This window comes from Pempheris klunzingeri, chromosome 5 (genome assembly GCF_042242105.1).
Source record: "Pempheris klunzingeri isolate RE-2024b chromosome 5, fPemKlu1.hap1, whole genome shotgun sequence".
NCBI lineage: Eukaryota > Metazoa > Chordata > Actinopteri > Acropomatiformes > Pempheridae > Pempheris > Pempheris klunzingeri.
This window is the reverse complement of record NC_092016.1, coordinates 28,109,195-28,125,000: the sequence shown is the minus strand read 5'-3', so window position 1 is coordinate 28,125,000 and position 15,806 is coordinate 28,109,195. Positions and strand designations below refer to the sequence as shown.

The window sequence follows — 15,806 nt, the reverse complement described above, 5'->3', positions numbered from 1 at the left end:
TTGATGCCTTTATTAAATTTAGATTAAATCAGAACAGAGAGAGATGGGGAATGATGTGTAACAAAGTCCTCAGCCAGACATGAACCAGGGATGTGGCACTTTATGGTCGGCGCCTTCATCCTAAAGGTTAGAACAAAATGATTTTGGTCAGTCATGTCGTTTTGTTCGGTCATTGCTGTTCATTCCCACATAGCAAAGGAAAAGTGCACACTGCACAGAAAGCTTGGCTGCTCCAGTTCTGCTCAACGACAGGACGGACCAGGTAAAAGGTTGCTTCAGTGTCACGTGAACACTGTTGACCTGGCCACCAAGACATGACACGCTCTTCCTCTTCCTCTTCCTCTTCTTAAACTGGGAAGTAGAAAACAAAGCTGAACAAAGTTGTTTTTAACAGATCAGAATTCTTTTATTTGTCATGAGCACGAAGCACAACGAAACTGAAATAAAAACAGCCCTCATGGATAGTGCAAAAAGACAGAATGTGCAAAGATGAAAATAGTGCAAAAGAAATTAAATAGACTGTACAGTTCACGGCGGGGTAGGGGTTCACTGGAGGAATAACAAATATATATATATATATATATATACACACACACACACACACATATATATATATATACATATAAATATAGGTGAAGGTAAAAAGTAAGTTGATTGTACTGTTCAGGGTTTGGCTGTGTTGTTATTGTTCTTGTTCAGGGCAATGACCGCTCTAGGGTAGAAACTGTTCTTTAGTCTGTTGGTGCTAGACTTTATTGCCCTGAAACGTCTGCCTGAGGGAAGGAGTTGGAAGAGGTAGTGTCCGGGGTGTGAGGAGTCCCCGATGATGCTGCGGGCTCTCCTGAGGCAGCGGCTGCTGTAGATCTCCTCCAGAGATGGAAGAGGGCAGCCAGTCAGTCTCTGGGGCGGTGTTAATGACCCTCTGGAGCTGCTTCCTCTCTGCCGCAGTGCAGCTGGAGAACCACAGCGAGATGCCGTGGCTCAGCACCGACTCCACCGAGCAGCGGTAGAAGGACACCAAGAGCTCAGTTCTTAAGTTATTCTTCCTGAGAATCCTCAGGAAGTAGAGTCTCTGCTGTGCCTTCTTCAGAATCGCTGTGGAGTTTGCAGTCCAGGTCAGGTCTTCACCGATGTAGATGCCCAGGAACCTGAAGTCTGGCACCATCTCCACCCTGTCCCCGTTTATTGAATGTCAGTCCCTCGTTTTTATATTAATACAGTAGCACCCTTGTAACTTGTAGCTTTGTGGATGATATGGTACACAAGTAGAAGCAGCTGCCAGGTCTGTGTTTGACAGTCACCCCTGTAAACACACATGAGCGGGGACTGACATTTCTTCTCACTCATCAGTAGACATATGGTAAATGGTGATGTAAGTGGTCTCTATTTGTCTAGTGCCTTTCTAGTCATTTCAACCCCTCAAAGTGCTTTTACATTACATTCACTTATTCACACATCATTCATACAGAAGACACACAGAAGCCATGCTTCAGAAGCAAGTTTAGGGTTCAGCGTCTTGCCATGCGGCAACTGGAGGAGCTTAGGATCGAATTTCGAATGTTCTTATTGATGGCACTCAACCTCTGAGCCACACAGATGTAGAGATTGATGTCAAATGAAGGGAAGAAGGAACATGAGTGGTTATTGAGAAGGGGTTGCGCGCCGCCTAACTCCACTGTTGTGGTGTGCTCTGAGGCTGCTCACTGTCTTCCACAGACCAGGAAAGTATGTGATGGAATACGTCCACTTGGATTCGAGGATGAAATGATCAGATTTTGGTGGTCAAAGGCCACTGTGACCTCACAAAACATGTTTTTGGTCATAACTCAGAATCCATGCTCTAATTATGAGAAATGTTCCCATAATGATGAAGTGCATGTAGACTCCAAAAGGTCAGGGGCTCCCTTCACTGTGACATCACAAGGTTCTGCAGAAAGTCTCTTCTGGCCGTGATTCAGTGCTGTCACTCAGGAGCAGAAGGGGGATTGTGACCATATTTCAGATTTGGTTGGACACTGAATTGCTGACACTGATCATGGATCTGGACATCAGTGAAAATTGCAACATGACTGCTGGAGGCAGTGTTAATCTTTGATTCAATGAAAACTTTGAGTCCTTGAGTAGTCAATGACGTGCTTTTTTTTTCATGACTAAATAGAATGAGTGGGAAATGTCAAGTCAGCTATAGTTAGCTGTTCAGACCGAAAACAGCACTAAAGTGCTGCAACAGCACCTTGTTTCAGACGCAGTGACTATTTTTGCTGCTTGTTTTGTTTTCCTTCCTTTTAGTTGAAAATCAGTGAACTCTACAGAAATATGCTAGTGGCCAGTAGCCAATCATTTAGTAGATAGGGCGGGAGCCACATCATCCCTGTAACCCAGAAAATGGAGAAGTTTGTTCTGGCTGTGCAGAGAAAAGTGCATTATGGAACCAGGTTGGCCTACACTGAATGTGGCATTTAGTCCACACGAAGACTAAAATTAAAGTTGAGTTCCACTGGCTAAATTGTGAGTAAAACCAAACATAACAGACTAAAATGTGACGTTAGTGTGACTAAGACTAAAACTTAATTTTAAACTCTTGTCAAAATGAACACTTACAGCTTACTGCACTCACTTCATATCTTTTCTTGGTTGGAGAAGGTATGAGTAACTTGACAATGTCATGTGATCAGATAGCTCTTCATGTGAACTGTTTGAGGCAGGCAGACGCCTTTCATGATGTCATACATTCGTACTTACTAGAATGTCAGCGGTTGACTCCCACTCTCTGCTCTTCCAGGTCTTGGAGCTTCTGCTGGACTTTGCCTATTCTTCTCGACTCATCATAAACGAGGAGAACGCTGAGTCTCTGTTAGAGGCGGGCGACATGTTGCAGTTTCATGACATTCGGGATGCAGCAGCAGAGTTTTTAGAAAAAAACCTGCACTCCTCCAACTGCCTAGGGATGATGCTGTTATCAGATGCTCATCAGTGTAAAAGACTGTACGAGCTGTCATGGAGGATGTGTCTGTTACACTATGAGACGGTAAAGATCATTTCTGTTGTTTTCTGGCTTCTTGCACTAAGCCATAGCTAGGTGTCCATCAGCCCAGTGCCTGTAGCTGTGATGCGGGGGGTTCGTCAGCCACATAGGTATTTTTAACATGGGCCGCCAGAACCAAAGAGGAATTCAACCCTTGTTGGAGTAAAATGAGATTAAAAAACACACTTTCTGACTAGTTTCCGATCAGAGTGGTGAACTTCTACTACTGTTTCTCATGTAGAAAAACATAAACTCAGTGTTGAACTCACCCTTAGGTTTCTGAATGGACCTTTTGTCAACCCTTAATGTCCTTCATACCACAGGGATTCATTGGTAAAGAACTGTTGAGAGTATTTTAAAAGTGAAGCTGAAACTGAAGTTAGTGAAATTGAGATCTTTGGGAGGCAGATTCTAGCAGCCACAAGAGGCTTCAGCTTTGGCCAAAGCTTGGTGAAGAAACTTAAAACAAACTTGGCATCTGTGTGCACATACAGTAAAGCATGAGGGGAAACTTGTGTACTGTCTTAAAATTATTTAATAGTTGAATTGGATGGATTTGGCTGCTGTCTGTGCTTCCCCTTTGATTAACCGGATCTGCAGAATATGGGATGTCAAACATGATGTCATCCAGCACATACAAAAAGGCTGAATAAACAGTTTGTGGAGCTGCCACATCCTAGACACATCCATGTTTTTGTTGGATGCAGCGTGCTAATCCTGTTTTCCAGTACAGTGACCTCTTCCTCACTGTAAACATTACTTCTAATACATGTAGGAACACAAAAAAGAGGAGAGAACATGTCTTTCACTCTGATGCCAATGAGATTATATTCGATGTATCAATACAACTACATTAAAGTTTGCATGCGACCTTCCTTTTTCAATACTCAAGTAGAGTTTACAGGTATATACTGTACAGAGATATAGGAAGTATATTTTCCTCTTTCACAAGGAGATTTGAGCTTAGCCAATAGTATCATTTGCAGATTCAAGTGCTGATGCATGTACATGAAGTGTTTGTCTGTCCCGTAGGTTAGAGAAACTGAGGATTTCTACAGTCTGTCAAAGGATAAACTGCTGGAGCTGATTCTTAGCGATGAGCTGGAGATAGAGGATGAACAGGTGATTGATGCCCTCTTTCCTTTGTTAACTTCTTTGCTCCTTTTTTTTTTTCAATCCATGTCTTCTTCCTTCATTAAGTTGCTAATGCTAAGGCTTCCTGACTGGCCACTCCCACAGTGTAGGTACAAGGCATTCACTAATTTCTACGTGCTACTTTTGGCCCTCCATTAGTCCACTTCCTATACTGTTTATCTGAGGGGGTTTGGGGGGGCTGCAGCCAGTGGGACCCTAACACTAGGGTTCGACTCCAGAACCCTCTCGCTGTGGGGCCACAGTGTTAACCACCGCACCACTTTGCTGTCCCTATTTTTGTCCTTAATGATCTCAAATGAGTTGCTATTTTTTATTGAAAACCAGTAATCAATAACCATTGTTGTGTCTCCCAGTGCATTAGGATCCATCCATTATCACCAGCTAAATTCCTCATTTGGAACCCCAGATGTTTGAGTGTTGTTTTAAATTATGGCAGGTTGTATTTAACTCTGTGATGCGCTGGGTTCAATATGACTTGGAGGGTCGGCGGCATCATTTCCCAGACCTGCTGAGAGGCATCAGGTTGGCTCTGCTGCCATCTGAATGTCTGCTGGAGGCTGTAGCCTGTGAAGAGCTGGTTATGGCTGACAAGAGGAGCAGGTAAGCTGTGGAGGGGCCTGCAAGTCGAAATGAAGCTGCGCTCTGGTATCTGTCTCTGTTCCTGTTCTCTTTATTTTACTTCTGTCATAATACATACATTATGTATGTACTACATAATACATAAAGTATTACACCTATAAAGTGTTACTGATGAATATATGGTCTGTAGATCTTTGGTCGCCTATGCTATGCTTGTAAGTTTTAATATTGCCACATGCAATGGATCTGCATGTATACATGGAGTTAGACAGCGTAAGATAGTAAGATTTGTGTGTATCTTGCAGCTGGCTACTCCAACTCACACCAGGCACAGGGTACTAATTGAATAAAAAAAAATAAAATGAACCAGTTGACAAAATTAAGAAAAAAGTACTGAAAATACTGCACAATCACTGAAGCTAACCAATGCTTATTTTCAGAAATAAGATTAAGCACTAATTACTGGAACCCTTGTCAAAGGCCGTTTTTACACAGGTACAATATTTAATATATGTATTTTTAATATACAGTGGTCCCTTGTTTATTGCGGGGGTTACGTTCTAAAAATAACCCGCAATAGGCGAAATCCGCGAAGTAGTCAGCTTTATTTTTTACAATTATTATATATATTTTAAGGCTGTAAAACCCCTCACCATACAGTTTATACACTTTTCTCAGACAGGTATTAACATTTTCTCACATTTATCTCTTGTTTGACTTGTTTGTTTGTCTTGCAAACAGGCAGCACTTAAAAGTCACACTGCTAACGATTTAACATTTATGTAAATTTGACACAAATAAAATGCCTTCATCTCTGTTCTCATGTTTTTACTCTCCTCTGCAGGTCAATAGTAGAAGAGGCCATGCAGTGTAAGAAGAAGATCCTTCAGAATGACGGAGTAGTGACTAGTCCCTGTGCTCGGCCACGTAAGGCAGGACACACACTGCTTATCCTGGGAGGCCAGACCTTCATGTGTGACAAGATATACCAGGTGAAAAACATACATACTGTCACATTAAAATTACATGACCTATTTTCATGTGCTTTATGAAGGTCCTGTTGGCTTGGCTTAAAGTACACACCCATACTCATACCCCCTCAGTGTATCTAATCACTGTTAAAAGATTTTGCTGTTCAAATCCCTCTTGGCTTGATCACACGCAGCAGATGTGTCAATTCATAATTTAACATTACAGGTGTGTATTATAGTTTAGCAGAAATACATGAAATACATCTCACTCTGACGCTTAACACTTGCTTGAATTAATTCTTTAATGCAATGCAGCTTGTGGAGACCCATTCACTGCCATTGTATTGATGTCTTGGTGGTCTGGTGGTTCAAGATGCATTCCATATAATCACAGTAATGGTTCAAGTCCCTTAGAGTAGAGCAGGTCGGCCATTAATCGGTAGGTTGATGGTTCGATTCCTGTCCACATTGCTTTTCAGCAAGACACAGAAGTGTCCTGGTGTATGTATTTGGAAAATGTAAGAAACGTAATTCCACTCCTGTAGATATTATTCATTTATTTACATACCGAAGACAACCCATACATATCAGAAAACCAGTGCAAGTCAGAGATTCAGCTACACTGATGCAGGACCCAAATTCGATGAGAATGTCAAAGCTGTTTCAAGCCATCCACGACTCTCCTACACTGGATGAAATGTCGGACTACCGTGTACACCGCTGCCTGAAATTATTACCTCGTGATCTTGATATCATTATCTCATAATCTTTGCCCAGCTTTCATTGAAGTATAGATGTTCACATTTGTTTAAGCCCTTTAAGGACTCCTTGTCTATGTTTGATTAAAAGTTGAGAATTCCTTCTTTCCCTTGGAAACAGTAGCTGACTAAACAATCGTGGGGTGAGTTTTGCCAAATAAGTAAATCTGGTTCCATTTAATGTGAAGGAGCAGCGGCTCTACTCTGATCTCCTCCCGGATGTCCAAGCTCCTCACCCTCTCTCTAAGGCTGAGCCCAGACACCTTACGGACAAAACTCATTTCAGCCACTTGTAACCACAGTCTTGTTCTTTTGGTCATTACCCAGAACTCATGATCACAGGTGAGGGTTGTAACGTAGATAAACTGGTAAATCGAGAGCTTCGCCTTGCAACTCAGCTCCCTCTTCACCACAACAGACTGTTACGGCTCCCACATTACTCTGTCCATCTCATGCTCTATTTTACCCTTGCTTGTGAAGAAGACCCCGAGATACTTCCTCTCCCACTTGGGCCTGCAACTTGCTCTGGAGAGGGGGCTGGTCTGAGGGTTTTAAAAGTAAATGGTAAATAGTCTGTATTTGTATAGCGCCTTTCTAGTGATTTCAACTACTCAAAGCGCTTTACATCACATCCTCATTCACCCATTCACACACACATTCATACAGGAGGGCTCTAATTAGGAGGAGACTATTCTTTCATACGCATCCACACACTGAAGCCATGCTTCAGGAGCAAGTTAGGGTTCAGTGTCTTGCCCAAGGACACTTCGACATGTTGACCCATAGGAGCTGGGGATCAAACCCCCGACCTTCTGATTGAGGGACGACCCACTCTACCACTGAGCCACAGCCGCCCAAAAGTCTGGATATTGTTAGTTTGGTGCTATGTACTTTCACTTTGTCCGTCTCCTAACTGTTCCTGCTGTTCTTGTGTGTTTGTAAATGAGTATGTGCATGCATGCGTGAATTTGTCTCTCTGCGCCTGCTATTACTGCAGAAAATTACAACATAGTTTCATTTCAAATGCTTGTATACACCTGGGATTTATTGAATTCAAAAATAGATGAAAAAAAACAATGCCAGCAAGAGGAGGTTATACAAAATATTAAGGTTTTTGGATAATATATGTGAATAAGGACAATTTAGTTGTTCCAGTTTGTTATTAGCCTAGCAAATAACAATACACTTTTTGTCCTGATCTGACATTCCCACACATTTTACTGACTTGCAAGAACCACTCTTTTTCTTACAACCTATCCCAAGTGCAACAAATAAATAGCTTTGCTTGTGTCGCTCTTTGGCACAATCGATAAAGATGGTGAAAAGATTCTCCCCTCAGAAAACCCTTGGAAATGTATTTTGAGAGCAGAGCTTTGGAGAAGGATGGAGAGAGACTTTTCAGGATATGAGGTTCACATTTCGGTAAATTCAGTCACTCTGGCTGTAATTTTGAAGATGAGGATTAGACTGAACATCAGCCAGCACCAAAAAAAGCTTGTAAGGAGCCAGCCTCAGGACCAGGCCATCCATAGAAGGGCACAGCCGGCCGTCCACAGCCAGACTCAGGACCGGCCTCACAGCAGACAGACACAGGACCAGGCCCTGAACAGCCAGCAAGTGGAGAAATATAGCAAAAATTGAATGAGCCACCTTCCATGGCTGCCAATGTGATAAGGATGCAACCACGGCCAACATGGATGTCAGATACTCATGTGCAGGGCAAGTCAAGTCTGCTTTTTAACTTTTCATTCCAGATTACATCCAGAAAATCATCCTGGATTGCACTCATTCGGAGGGGCGGTGTGCTTTTGGATCCAGGATCATCCGCTTTGATAACAGAGACCAGCTTAGCGTAAGAAAGACTAGCAGCCATCAGAACAGTGTGGGACAAGTGGCTGCACCATCTCCCCCTGTTTTACAACCCCAAGCCTAATGTCGCTGTTGATTTGTAGCTGATGCCATTTGGAGACCAATGCCCCTTCAGGCAGTACATTCCATCAGAACCTGCAAGACCAAGATGGAAGCTGCCCGTGATGCTGCTTCATCATATGCATGGAACTTGCAAGTGTATACAAGAAAGCCATTCTAAGCCACAGCCAGGGTCAACACAAAGAATTGGTGCCATGTTTGGACCTAAGATGGACAGGAAGATGCAGAATATATGCATCAAGTGCAAGAAATGCATATGCAACAAACAGTGAAACTCTGCCCCTCGTGTGTAGGCTAGCATGAATAGGCTATGTTCTATGGGGCAGATGTGTTTTGTAGACTGATGTGGATACCACAGTATATCTGTTCAATAGGGCTTCTCGTGGGTAGACTGGCATAAGTGTATTCAGTTTCAAAGTTCTAAGAAATAAACATCAATAGTGATAAAAGTTTGTTGTTTCAGCTTAGGTTTTTCCACCCACATCTTGATTCTAAATGATATTTCTTTTTTATTACTTGATAGCATGAGCTTCAGTGTGTGAAAGAATAGTCTCCTCCAACTTAGATTCCTCCTGGATGAATGATGTGTGAATGGGTGAATGAGGATGTCATGTAAAAGCACTTTGAGTAGCTGAAATGACCTGAAAGGTGCTATACAAATACAGACCATTTACCATAATAAATTAGTGAGTCATTCATTCAGGAGGCCTCCCATGAACAAAGGCTAAGTAACAAGTAACAATAAACATGAACACCACACAAGGGCAAATCTATATGAAAAGGGTCTTGAGATACATTTGCTATGAGTTGATGCTGTATAGATAAAGATTGATTGATTGCTAGAAGGTATATGTAATAAACCCAATTTCTATATAACATTTCTGATTCCTGTTCTATCTAATTCTGACTGGTTTAGTCAGACATTAAATGACACAACATTGAGTATCATCACCAGCTGATTTATTGTGGTGATGTCTCCTGTTACTTTCTGCTACTCTTCACTGTGTTGCTGTTAGCTATGGATGTGCCATGCTGCCACAAACACAGCACATGTCTCTCTGTGGTTCTCTAACAGTAGTTACAACAAATCTGGCTGTGCTTGCTTTTTATTTGCTCTTCCCTTGAAGTGACAGGAATTAGAATAAACTCATATTTATTCCAGATTTTATGCAATGAAAAGTGCATTATAAATAAAATGTATTATATTTCATTGGCAAATGATAATTGCTACTGTGAATCTATTTTTAGGTTGACCATAAAGCCAAGGAGATCATTCCCAAGGCAGACCTCCCCAGCCCCAGGAAGGAGTTCAGTGCCTGTGCCATTGGCTGTAAGGTTTATGTGACAGGAGGAAGAGGATCAGAGAACGGAGTGTCCAAAGACGTCTGGATCTATGACACTGTCCATGAAGAGTGGTCCAAAGGAGCACCCATGCTGATAGCCAGGCCAGTTGCTTTTTTCCATTATAGTGAAGAGAGATAAAAGCACAGTCGTAGCACAGTTGGACTCCACCACTGTTCAGGGTGGACGTCTATGTAGTGTTATAGAAAGAGAGTGGTACAGATTAGGTCAGAGTGGTTCTCACTGATGGCCCACAACAAAACACAGCCCTGGATTCTAATAGTATCCACTGTTAAAAATAATTGGTATGGTTCAACTGTTTTGGGTGCTTGGCAGATGCTGACATTTTAAATGTTGTGTATGTATGCACAATCATAACTAGACAGCATGATTGGTGGGATTCATTAACTCAATCTCAATCTAACGCACTACAGACTGCCTTCATCACAATAAAGCAGATTTACACTAAAACGAAAATATAAAAAATAGTGTTGTTGAGAAATATAAAGAGGATGATAAACCAGGTTAAGACAACGAGTGAGTCCTTATACAAGCATCTACTGGATCACACGTCATAGTTCATAGCTGGCCTGCTAGCTAAATCTACCATAAAATGATTAGTAGGCTTAACCAAACCTCATGGCTGCAGTGACCAGGCTTTGGTGGTATGACACGGTATATAAATATAACGACCCTTTAAACATAATCCAGTCAGAGGTAGACCACATTATACCTGTCGCTTAATGAGAGACAAGCCCATACATGGTGTAAAGTACACAGACCTATAGAGTGCTTAACAAATGTATTAGACCACCTCTCATAAAAACGAGAAAACACAAATATTTTAGAAATGTCAAAAACTTGTTTCAAATTAAAAAGTGTATTGTTATTTGCTAGGCTAATAACAAACTGGAACAACTAAATTGTCCTTATTCACATATATTAACCAAAAACCTTAATATTTTGTATAACCTCCTTTGGCCCTGATAACAGCTTGCATTCTTGCTGGCATTGTTTTTTTTATCTATTTTTGAATTCAATAAATCCCAGATCTGTTCAATAGGATTTAAGTCTGGACTTTGACTTGGTCAGTCCATCAGTTCCAGTACTCCAGATTCCTTTTTCTTGGTCAAGTAGTCTCTGCACAGCTTTGAAGTATGCTTGGGGTCATTGTCTTCTAATTTGCCCATGCCGTTTCCACAAATGGAACCCCATACCATAATCCACCGTGTTTCACTGTGGATGCAATGCATCTTGCATCAAAACGTTCCCCAGCTTTTCATAATCAGATTCTGATCTAGAAGCATTAATCTATGCCTGGAGATCAGCAGTGGTCTTCCTTCTGTCTCTAGTACTTAAAATCTTGAGGTGCCTGACATCTGCTTCAGTTAGCTTTCGTTTTTGGCCTCTTCCTTGGCACATTTTGTAAGTACCAGTCTCTGCAATCGAGTCCAAGGCATACTTGACCATCCAGCATCATGAAGTGCTTTAATTCAAACTCTTTTTTTATTTTCTCAGTGTGTTCTCCACGCTTCACCGTTTTGAACAGGAGTGAGGAATTTCAAACTGAAATCATGTTTTCATACCCAAATCATGTTTTCAAACAACAATAATTATATTTTAGCATTAAATATATCATTTTGACTAAAGAGCTTGCACATACTGGTGGATTAACCATTACAGAAATAGCAATACTGTTAATTTAGGGCAGCGGTGGCAAACACCTTACACTGGGTGGTGGTCTAATAACGCATTAACGCATCAATTATTTTATTGCGCAACCAATGCGCAGCATTTAGGGGTGGGCCTAAGACTGCTGCAGCGCTCACATGAACCAGAACAGAAAAAAACAGTGGCAAATAGCTTTGGTTTTATATTTGAATTGATTATATTAATCAAGAAATATTTTAACTGCTACTGTGTAAACAGAATACTGCTGTTAAAAAGCACCTTATTTGTTTAAAGTGCTTGCAAACCAAATGTTGTTGCACTTTTGTTCATATAGCAGTACGTGCTCAATACACTACTTTTGAATTCATTGTTAAATTTTCTGCGTAACAATGGGATTAATCGCATGTTTTTCTACAATTAATCACAATTAAATCAAATTTGATATATTATATTGATATATTGATATTCTCTTCTCCAGGTTTGGCCATGGCTCAGCTGAGTTGGAGAATAGTCTCTATGTTGTTGGAGGTCATACAGCCATAGCAGGAGTTTTTCCTGCCTCTCCATCTGTCTCCCTAAAACAGGTCAGAAAAACATTGACTTCTTATTGAGAATAGTTTTAGAATTTACATTTTTCCTATATTCCTAAATGTTAAAACCAAATCACGGGTATACAAAACATAAGTACAAACAGCTTGTAATCTGACGTTATCATGTGAAATTTCTGCTGCTCAATTTGGGCACATTCTGCATCTTTTCATTGTTGATGGTTTGAAATTAGCACTGTTTTAAATGTCTACGTGAAATCCAACATGAAAGTATGAAAGTGTTATTGTGTAATCTTTTCCCAGGTAGAGCGGTATGATCCTCTGAGTAATAAATGGACTATGATGGCCCCTCTAAGAGATGGAGTGAGTAATGCAGCCGTGGTCAGTGCCAAACTCAAACTCTTTGTTTTTGGAGGAGCCACCATACACAGAGACAAGGCCTCCAAGGTGTGTGGATTTGTATGTTTGCCTTCCTTAGAAGTCCTTACAAGACAGCTCTCCACACTCCACCACTCAGTGTCAATCAAAATAGCAAACTTCTAGGTCTGAACCCAGCTGTGTTATTTGATAGCCAGTATTTTACAGGGACAAGTAAATGTTCTCATTTCAGGTATTTTTTTTCTGATTGCATTTTATGATATCATGTAGCACACATGGAGATCCGAATTTTGGGGTGACAGTCTGTAGTCTATAGGGACTTGGTTTGGGAATCGGATGGTTGACCGGTTCAAGTCCACCATAGTACGGCTACATAGGAGCCCATGACTCTACCATCTCCCTCCACATTCTATATGTTCTGTGTGTGCATATTGATATTTTGGTGTGCTTCTTATGAGCACATTCTACTGCATGTTTGTCTGAAAGCTTCGTGAATATAAGTAACCTGTAAATATCTGTCCTTTGTCACCCTTTTCATTTAAAAATTTTTGGTTTTCTCATCTTAAAGCAAGTTGCCAATGTTTTCAGTTATGCTACCACTGTTCTTTTGTTCCTAGATTTATAAATTCTCTTTCATTGCATATAGTCTGAGGTTATAAGGTATTTGTTTGTTTCTTATTTGGGTTTGTTTCTTGTTTGGTTCTTGTGTTGTATATGATTGTGTATTGTATTGTGTTCCTATCTTATCTTTTTGTGTGTGCTTGTTTGCGACCCTCTTGAAAACGAGATGATGGATCTCAAGAGGCTTATCCTGATATAATGAATTTGAATACATAATATAGACACTACAATTTTGATGTTGCACCTAAACACTGTCTGCAATAGAACAGCCTAACAACTGTCCAACTTGTGTCTTGTGTATCTAGGTCCAATGCTATGACCCTGTGGGTAACCGCTGGAATATAGCAGCTGAATGCCCCCAGCCATGGCGCTACACAGCGGCTGCTGTCTTAGGTAGCCAGATCTTCATCATGGGTGGTGACACTGAATTCACCGCTGCTTCTGCCTATCGCTTTGACTGTGAAACCAATCAGTGGACTCGAGTGGGTGACATGACATCCAAGCGGATGAGCTGCCATGCTGTGGCCTCAGGAAATAAGTTGTATGTGGTTGGAGGGTATTTTGGGACACAGCGGTGTAAAACATTGGACTGTTACGACCCCACGTCAGACAGTTGGAACTCTATCACCACTGTGCCTTATTCACTGATCCCTACCGCCTTTGTCAGCACATGGAAACACCTACCTGCGTAACCAGGGGATAGCAGGAGCCAGTAATTCCAGGTACATTCTAAAGGACTGACACTAAGAGACACTAGCTATTTTCACATATAGCCAACTCTCTAAAGGTCTGTGCTGACTGCACCCAATGCCATTTGACATTCTTTGCACATGATGTTGTTTTTGCAGTCAATATCAACTTGAATATATATATAATATCAAGAGCCAATGTTCAGACATTACCTGTGGCTAGGTGACAATGCAGAGCACCAGTCAGAAATTCAGACGCACTTCCTCATTTGGTGTTTTTTGTTTATTTCTATTATTTTCTACATTGTAGATTAATATTGAAGACTTCAAAACTATGAAGGAACACATGGAATTATGTAATGAACATAAAGTGTTTAACAAACATGAAACAAAGTAGCCACCTTTTTGCTTTGATGACAGCTTTGCACACTCTTGGCATTCTCTCAGTCAGCTTCATGTGGTCGACACATTGTATGGTTTTCTTACAGTCTTGAAGGAGTTCCTAGAGGTGCTGAGCACTTTTTGGCTGCTTTTCTTTCACCCTGTTGTTGGTTTATGAGAGTAGGATTTGGGGCGACTGTGGGTCATTAATTGGAAGGTCAGTGGTTCGATCCTCAAATATCAGCTTTTATTTTTTTATTTTTTTGTCGTGGAAGGTAATCATCAACAGTATTACCCCAAATCTATATTTCATGTGCTGGATTAAACGGTGAAATTCTAGAATTGTCCAAACTGCCATTAGCCCAAAATATGATGAGTGTGCGTGTTAAATACTGGTTTCGCTCAGTTTCGTCACCAGTGTGCATTGAGGACAAACACTGAGGGAGCTTTCTTCCTTAGTTTATGTTGTCCTTGTCTACTTTCAGTGCAGTGAGAGCCTGTACAGTTGGGCAGCAGCATCTAAATATCCTCCATCCATATCCCAGTGATGCCTCCTCATCTACATTGTCAGCCCCCTCCTTCCCTTTTCTCCCACCCACATCCTTTCAAAAATTCATGCTAGGAAACTGGGTTCCCAGATCAGCTTGCTCCTCTCAGATCCATCTTGTTGTCATACTTCCAGCTCCTGCATTTCTGTCTCATTCATTTTTTTTTTTTTTTACATAACTGTATGTTATATCTTCTATTATCTAATGCCTGGCAATGGATCATACTGGAATTCAGTACCACTGCACTGAGAACAGCAATAACAGCCACCTTTCACATGGGTCTCCCATTGGCCTGGCTAATTGCCAATTGCCTGCTCAGTGTTTGCCTGTCTTTGTTTTTGAGGTTATAATTAATTCATTAACAAAACAGCACAAGCGGCAGTCTCACTAATGAATGAAAACTGATTTTGCTTTTATTATTATTATTCCTATTATTTCTTTAAAGACAGTGCAACTTATTTTAGAGAAATGAAATTGTTTGACAAAAAAAGGAAAAAATCCAGTGTCTGTGGCTTTCACAGGGCTTTAATAAACCTGTCCAATCACTTCACTTGGTCCAATTGAAAAGATTGGATGGACTGCCTGCCAGTCTGCCAACATATACCTGCCTACCTGCATGAATGCTGCAAGTGTGCCCAATGCACATGACCAGTCTTCCTCTAGGCTTGCGTTAACAAGCTAGTGGCACAAGAATGGCAGGGAGAGTGTGGCCAAAATTTAAATCCCAAGTGACCAACAGACTGAGCCAAAGAACGAAAGAGATCCGCTGCTCTCAAATGTGAGTACTGCGACTAGGACATAACTCAGCCTCTGAGTACACAGAGCAGGAACTCTGAGCCAAAGCTAACGTTTTAATGAGCTAACAGGCAAAAGCTATTTTTCTTGTGTTTATATGACTGTGGTAGTTAACAGAGTTGTTGGTATCCATCCATCCATTATCTTTCACTTATCCGAGCAACGCTCAGGATATAATCCCTCCCAGTGAGTCCTGGGTCTCCTCCCAGTGGAACCTCCACATGGAGGTGCCCAGGAGGCATCCTGACCCAATGCCTGAACCACCTCAACTGGCTCCTTTCGAAGTGAAGGAGCAGAAGGAGCAGCTGCTCTACTTCAACCCCCAACTGGATGTCCAAGTTCCTCAGCCTATCTCGAAGGCTGAGCCCAGATGCCCTACAGAGGAAACTCATTTCGGCAACTTGTATCTGCAATCTT

General features: G+C 41.4%; 1 protein-coding gene across 1 annotated transcript in view; it reads left to right on the top strand.

The window, feature by feature from the left end:
* Positions 1 to 14,022, top strand: part of enc2 (ectodermal-neural cortex 2) — a 27,917-nt gene extending 13,895 nt beyond the window's left edge. The window contains exons 5-12 of the mRNA XM_070830819.1: positions 2,783 to 3,028; positions 4,058 to 4,147; positions 4,617 to 4,780; positions 5,604 to 5,751; positions 9,666 to 9,862; positions 11,908 to 12,013; positions 12,281 to 12,424; positions 13,282 to 14,022. Of these exons, the coding sequence (XP_070686920.1) occupies positions 2,783 to 3,028; positions 4,058 to 4,147; positions 4,617 to 4,780; positions 5,604 to 5,751; positions 9,666 to 9,862; positions 11,908 to 12,013; positions 12,281 to 12,424; positions 13,282 to 13,668 (1,482 nt within the window). The 3' untranslated portion in view covers positions 13,669 to 14,022. The remainder of the gene's footprint in view (positions 1 to 2,782; positions 3,029 to 4,057; positions 4,148 to 4,616; positions 4,781 to 5,603; positions 5,752 to 9,665; positions 9,863 to 11,907; positions 12,014 to 12,280; positions 12,425 to 13,281) is intronic.
* Positions 14,023 to 15,806: the final 1,784 nt, after the last annotated feature.